The sequence below is a fragment of the Gastrolobium bilobum genome, unplaced genomic scaffold (genome assembly GCF_033153095.1).
Source record: "Gastrolobium bilobum isolate Gb01-03AN ecotype WA unplaced genomic scaffold, APGP_CSIRO_Gbil_v1 utg214715, whole genome shotgun sequence".
Classification (NCBI taxonomy): Eukaryota; Viridiplantae; Streptophyta; class Magnoliopsida; order Fabales; family Fabaceae; genus Gastrolobium; species Gastrolobium bilobum.
Genome location: NW_026898794.1, coordinates 23,870 through 31,642, shown reverse-complemented (window position 1 = coordinate 31,642; position 7,773 = coordinate 23,870). Strand labels below are relative to the sequence as shown.

The 7,773-nt window shown below is 38.1% G+C and overlaps 1 protein-coding gene across 1 annotated transcript; it reads right to left on the bottom strand.

The window, feature by feature from the left end:
• Positions 1-5,301: 5,301 nt before the first annotated feature.
• Positions 5,302-6,654, bottom strand: LOC133284161 (spermidine coumaroyl-CoA acyltransferase-like). Its single transcript, XM_061481149.1, has one exon. The coding sequence runs from the start codon at positions 6,652-6,654 to the stop codon at positions 5,302-5,304; it is 1,353 nt and encodes a 450-aa protein (XP_061337133.1).
• Positions 6,655-7,773: the final 1,119 nt, after the last annotated feature.

Sequence of the window (7,773 nt, the reverse complement as noted above, 5' to 3'; positions counted from 1 at the left end):
ACATATTTAACATTTTAAGGATGGTAAACCGTAAACATTTCAGTCTAGACTATTGGTTGAACATGTATCAACCTTTCATTTTACCATGCTTTTGTCTTATGTTTATAGTTATTTTGGCTGATCTGTCGTGCAACTCTCTGCTTGCATCATTGACGCATAGTCTATATCACATCTTTTAGCATAAGGCAAGCAAGTGGATTATTTGTTATATGTCAAGAAACATTTCAACTCATATACTCTTTTATTTTTATATTATGTTATTCTTTTAACATATCATGTAAATAGCGTTTCACTGAAAAATTTACGCAAAAAAATTTAAATATTTCTTTTTTAATAACAAATTACGCAAATATAGTCATTTTGAATATATTTACACAAGTATAGCACCCAAACACGCTCTGGGGCGTGACCATCTGGAGGGAGACACTCTCACATAGGGCGTGAGTCAGGAGAGAGACACGTCTAAAGGAGGCGTGTTTCACGTGGCAAACCTGCCCAATCGGGCATGAGTGGCCCAATTCTACCCTAGTTAAACCCCGCTCCTCTGTACACTCTTCATAACTCTTCTCAATCATTATACTTATACTACTACATTCATTTTTCACTTTTTCATTCGTATTATGTTGTGCTTTTCATTATTATTTTTAAGAATGACTTCAAATTCTGATTTTATTCGTGTTGTTCTATATTATAATGGTAGGAAAGTGGAAGGTTGTCGTTGTGTTGTTTTTATAGGCGAGAAAAGGCCATCACGTATTAAGCGAAACTTAACCGTTGCGAAATTGCATCAGAAAATTAGCCAAAAATTATGTCTTGAAGATAACCAATCGACCACTTTGGTCACATCAAGATTATAGCAATCTGAATAATACATTAATTTGCAAGTGCTGGATGATGAAGACGTAGATATGGTAATGGAAGAATTCTTGAACCAGTCTAGAAAAGATTTCTTAGAGTTGTACGTGGATACTTCCAGGTGGAGGATGTTATGTTACGATGAGGTCAGTTGCTTGCAGTTCTCCTCGTAATTCATCCTCATATGTTGCTCCAGTTGTTAACATGTCCGAGGAAGATGAACATGACCCTACTTGGGTTATGAGTGACGATTATGACGATGATTATGAGAAAAATATCGCAATGGAGGACCGTCTTCTTCCAGAGGATGCGAGTGCTTCGGATAATGATGAAGAATGTGGCAAGTCCGCTACTCAAATCCAGATATGGCATGATTTGAGGGAGTCTCGAATCGTAGAACATCATGACATGGCCTCGAGTCAAATACCACAACATCCTAAAGGTATATTAGGACACAACTCATATATGAATATATGGTTTTGTTGATGTAATTAATTCTTGTTGTTACTATTATTACTTAATACACGTAGGTGATGATGTTGTTTCTCCTTTTTGGGCTAAAATTCCACATTACACATATATTGATTGGGATCATCCAAGTGAACAAGAATCATATAACCAGAGTTCGGGTTCAATCCAAGGTCCATGGCAATTAGGAGAAAATTTGTTTGCTAACCAGGAATTTATATCCAGAAAGAGGCTCATATGGGAATCAAGCGTAACCTCATGAAAGAGCATCAAGAAGCAATTGTGGTTGAGAGCATGCCTACAAAGTTAAGCATGAAATGTTGCACGAATGAGCAGGGTTGCCTATGGAGGGTCAGGGTAATTAAACCATATGGTGAAAATTAGAAGGTTACGTAATGGGGTAGGAGCACAATTGCTTGAATGACCATATTTCTCAAGATCACAGACAACTTGATTCTGACATGATTGCATCACTTGTAGTAGGTATATTATTTCAGAATATTATGATATATTTAAAAATTGGTTCATATACCTATGTTTGGTTTAATCTATGCATTACAATTTGTTTGTTAGAGATGATAAAAAAGGAACCATCAGTCTTAATTGCACTGGTTCACGAGAGGATAACTCATTCTTATGGATTCAAAGTTTTATATAGAAAGGCATGATATGCGAAGCAGAAAGCAATGGAAATATTGTATGGCGATTGGGAGGAATCACATGCATATTTACCCAGGTGGTGTGAATATATGCTTCGTTTTCACCAGGTTCCTTTTATAATATTTAAACAAAGGATTATTTTGTGGGGGTCAAATGGTCCCTGGAAAATGCGTATTCTAACGTATTTTTTTGGAATTTCAGACAGTGTTGCGAGACATTTAATTTTTGCAAACCAATGATACAAATTGTTGTCACTCATTTATACGAAAATACAAGGGAAAACTATTGATTACCACGGCTCGGGATGGAAATAATGAATGTTTGCCACTTGCATTTGTCAATCTTTGCATGCATGTTACATCGATGCAAAATATATGTCTCATTTCATATCGGCATCCTAGCATATTATCAACTGGAAAGAATCATCCTAATTGGTTGCCACCGAATGCGTTTCATGTGTATTGCCTTCGACATATTGCTAGCAAATTTAATCAATGGTTTAGAAATGACAAATTGAAGGCGACATTGATGAATATAGGTATGGTGTATAACGAGTCTTCAATTTGAATGCATTTGTTAATTTTCATGTCTTATTGGTTTTATTGTTGACAGGATATACTCCTTGTATGGTGGATTTTGAGAGAGCGTTTGCACGATTTCATGACACCAGTTCTCAGGTTGCGGATTGGATTGATGGCACCCCAAAGGAAAAATGGACGCGCGCACATGACGTTGAGGGACTACAATATGGATATATGACAACAAACCTGTCAGAGTCCATAAACATGATGTTAATGGGCCAAGAAACATGCCAATTACTAGACTGGTTAAGCATATGTACAGTAGATTGGTCCATTATTTCGTGGAAAGAGGTCAATCGGCGTCTTGACAAGTTCAGTCTGGTCATAGTTATTGCAAAAATGTGATTGTGGTCGGAAGAAGGCTAGAGAATTAAACCTGATTTTAAAATTTAACAGAAATTAATTATCCAATTAATGAACAGGTAATGAATAAGCCAATTACAAATAACATATACCTGTGTCCGAAGTGCCAGCCTGGGTGGGTAGGCTGAGGTAGAGGTAGAGCAATGAGGGAATCTGATCCAAGCCCATATCTAAAGCAATATGTGGCAACCACCCAAGTTTTTCTTGCACGGGTCTGTACTCACGTATAACTGTCTAAATAGATGGGCGAGAACCACAGAGCCCCAACTATATCTGCCAATGTCCTCAAACTCCCCTCCAAGCAATGGAACTTAACGACAAGTGATCTTACTACCACCTGATCTATCACAGAGTAGCCATGACCTTAATAATCGCAAAATATACGCCCTAGTGTAATGCCTCACCTCCTCAGGATCGTGGGCAACTGGACCCTAATGGGTATACAATCTATCCAGATATGAAATACTTAGACCGCCACCAAATATGTCTGTGCCAGCAACTGGGGCATGACCAAAAACCTGCTGACACTTGGCGGTCCAATCCAAAGTGGTATGCCCAGTAACTACTTTCCCGTAAGTAGGAAAACCAAGTATACCAACACGTCCTGTAATGTGATGATCATCTCTCCCTACGCCATATGAAACGTATGTGTCTCTGGTCTCCACCTCTCGACCAAAGCACTAATAAGGGCGCCATCCATCTGAAATACAAACAACAACTATCAATTATTTGTAACCACTTCAATAATTTATACAAATTAGTGTAACCACAATCTAGTTCATTACTTTGTAAATTACATACCTAAATATGACGCATATGTGCCACGTGTATGAAACCAGCCTGTGTGAGGTAGTTAGCCACAACGTCGGGAATATCATCATGACGGGGTCCACCCTGTAGTTTTTCTCGTCGAGTCTTCAACCCTCTAACCTTTTCCTCGTTCCACACGGTTTGTGAAACGTGAGTGTGATGTGTCCTCTTGCGAAGTACCTCCCACCTATATGGTTCAAGAAGTACATGTGTACAGGGATCGGAAGGCTCAGTCTCACCATCGGATGTAGACCGCGGTGACTCAGATGAAGGTGAATCAGCCATAACAGAATACTATTATAAAAAAACAAATTATACACAAATAATTATATTAGATTATATTAATTTAAATTAAATTTAATTTAATTTATTTACATTCAATTGAATTGAATTTAATTAAGTCAAATTAAATTAAATTAACTTAAATTAAATTAGATTAAATTACATTACATTATTCTAAATTATATTACATCATATTAAAATGAAATAAAATTAATATTGCCAACTCTAATATTTAAAAAAAAAAAAACTTTAATTAAAATATATTAGTTATTTAAAAAATTATATGTTCATATATGCCATTTCTATATAATTATATTGCGTCACTAATCATACCTTCTTACGTCACTAACCATTTTCTAACCTAAGTCACTAACAATTTTCTAAGCTACTAACAATTATCTAAGCCACTAACTATTTTCTACATCACTAATATCATATATCTATTGCTGTATTTAAAAAATAGAAAACAGATATTGGGACTTACTTGAGTGAGAGAGCTTTGATGTGCAAAAAGCTGAAGACAAAATCTAGAGAGAAGTTAGATGTTATTTTTAGAGAGAAGGTGTGAATAGGAAAAATGGAAAAAGGGGTTATATATAAGCCACATGGAACATGCCCCACAAGGGCTTGTCTCTTTCTTCAAACACGTCCTCTGTGGGTGTGTCTCTCTCATCCAGGTCACGTCTCTTTTGGGCGTGTCTCTCACCTGGCTCACGTCCCATGTGAGCGTGTCTCTCTCCGGATGGTCACGCACCCCTAAGACGTGTTTGAGTGCTATACTTGTGTAAATACATTCAAAACGGCTACGTTTGCATAATTTGTTTTTAAAAAAGTAATATTTATTTTTTGCCGAAAAACTTAAGGTGTTAATTGGAGTAATTTTTATATTATATTATTCCTTTAACATCATAGTTTGGAGTTGGTGGTGAGTGGGGAAGTATTTTAGGGCTAGGAAGGTGATGGATGTGGGATCTGATACTAGCAACGGAAAATTAACAAATTCAAACTTGGAACAGCAATTGCCCAATTCGAACTTGCAACAACACTAGATCAAATTAGTATTAGATGCAAATGAAATCAATTGCTAATAATAAATGTAACACTCCATTAATTATTACAGTGGGAAGGACATAACAAAAACAGAGATGTAAGATTTACATATTTCCATAAACGATAACACCAAAGACTCATCAGAGCACAACAATAATGGTAAATGACGAAAGAAATAAAAACAAAAAATGCAGATACCATACATTTGTTCCTCGTTGATTTACCTTCCTGGCTAGGGTTGAATTGACCTGAGAGCTTCCATCTCCTCCCTGAACTTGGGCATGGCGGCAATAGGGAGGGATGAGAAAATCCTAACTCCTCCTTTCATTGATGGATCAAAGTTATTAGGAGGTGCAAAAATGCACAAATTCACGTACTCAAACAAGTCGCATGGGGCGGGTATTATATTTACAGGTTCCTCCCAACCAAAATCCACCTTTTCCAAGAAACCCAAATGCTTCCACTCAGACAAAATCGTGAGTGCACGACTACCATCGATGTCAGAGTACATTTGTTTCGTCTCCAAAGTGTTGATTGTGTTTCTGATATAATCAGTGGTAAAAGCAGCATTTTTAGTCTCCTTGATGAGCTTCACGATCTCTGATAGTGGCCTTTCGTTGAGTTCCCTCACTGTTAGCACAACATTTGCATCAACAATAGCATTCCCATAATAGCCATTAGGCAAAGGAGAATCCAGCAAATGTTGTCTCACTCCCACCAAGATATTTAGCATAGTTTTCCCATCGTAACTCAGTTTTAAGGCTCTGGCTCTTGACCTCCACACATAGGCAGCAAGTGATTCAAAAGTTGTGAAGCTTTCCTTCTTCAAACTCATCTTGAGTCTTCTTATGCTGTCTCTGTCCACTTTAAAGCATTCATGCGTAAGAACCGTTGTTGGCAGAAATGGTGAAACTGCAGCACAAGCCTCATCCATGGGGCTTTGCAATGGTTGCTTTGTTATTGTTCCAACTAGTCTCTCTCTATCCCACACAGGTTTCACAGATGGCTCACTTTTTCCACTAGCAAGTTCAGCTAAGGCTCTGAAGAATTGAGATGCTCCATGACCATCACAAATAGAGTGTGACACCCCCATTCCAATTGTGAAACCCCCACATAGAAATTTTGTTACCTGGAACACCATGGGATATTGGTAGCCATTTTCATCTTGAGAATTAGAAAGATGAAACACCAAGTGTTTGGTAATTGTTGTGTGAGTGCCATCCAAGTAATGAAGAGAAGTAAGGTCGCAGTTAGCAATTGCCTCCAAGAATGGAACACCATCTGCATTGCAGATGACTCTAAGTTTTCCATCAACGTGTTTCAGTAGCCTACCAGCAAGAGGATAATAATAAAGCAAAGCCTTTGAGAGTGCTTCTTTGATCACATGAACAGGGTCTTGTACTTGGCCATTAGGGGTATCATGATTTGCTGATCTATATACATGAACTGTTTGACAAAGACTATTGATGTCGGGTCTATTGTCAAGTGTAGACATAGAAAGAACTGAAGAAGGTGTGGGATTTGATGGTTTCACAAGTACAACTTCTTTCATGTCAAGCTTGAGGGATGCCTTCTCATATGCCATGGAAAACGGTGGGGAGAAACGTAGCAAGGAAGAATTTAATTATATAAGAGATAGCATCAACTCAGACCTATTTATGCAAGAACGATCACAACTAAAATAATATAATTCGTATTATTCTATGTAAGATGAGCTTTTATAGATATTCAAATCTTTCTTCCCGCATGTCTTTCCACGTTTATCCATGGCACGTCAGAAGGCATCCCTCAAGCTTAACATTAAAAAAGTCTCTCTTATCATTATTGTTGCGCTTTGAATCTTTTCGCATTAATTATGAACTTGGAAAAGCGTCATAAACAGAGATCAACACACACCAATTTTCACCATGGAAAATTTCTTTAATGTAAAGAGTAAAAATTACGGGATTTTGTCAAAAATAAAACTTGCACCATAAAAAAGGAATTACGAGATTCTCTCTTTCATATAAAAACCCGAGGAATACGCAAAGATGTTGTAAGTAATAGTTATTTATTTATTTATTTGTTGTATTGGGCTTAGTCCGTTAGGTCAAGAATTCTACATTATGTATTCTCTATAAATAGAGAACTATTTGTACAGATTATCCACAATTCAATAATATATCAGATTACCCTTTTTCAAGTTGGTATCAGAGCTCTCGATCCTAAGGGCTCTGCTTCCACGCCTATTGCCTTTTTTTGGGCAAAACCTTAGTTCCTTTGCCTCTTGCTGCCATCAGCCGCCACCGGAAAAAAAATTTCGGGGACCTTTTGAACCAAGAGGGCCACTATTGACCTTTATTTTCGTCGATCTATCATCCTACGCACCGTCTCTCAGCTACAAACGACTCAAACACTTCCGACCGCCTCCAATCAGATCTGTCTTCACTGTTTAGACACTTTTTCGGCGACCTTTCAACTCCAACTAGCCACAGACAGGTTCGCGCTCGTCGGACGAACTCGCCGAAGAAAGCCCAGGCCAGAAAGCCACCGCACGCGCTCTCACGCGCCACCTCCTTCTCTGCGCATGACACCCACGCGCCGACAGTTTCACCGGCGCATGGCTAAGATTCTTCGCCGCGGACCACTGTTGTTAAGCTCGTCCCTTCATCCTCTTTCTGGATCTGTGCTTTCCCCTCTGATCCGACGTCGTTTGGTATACTTT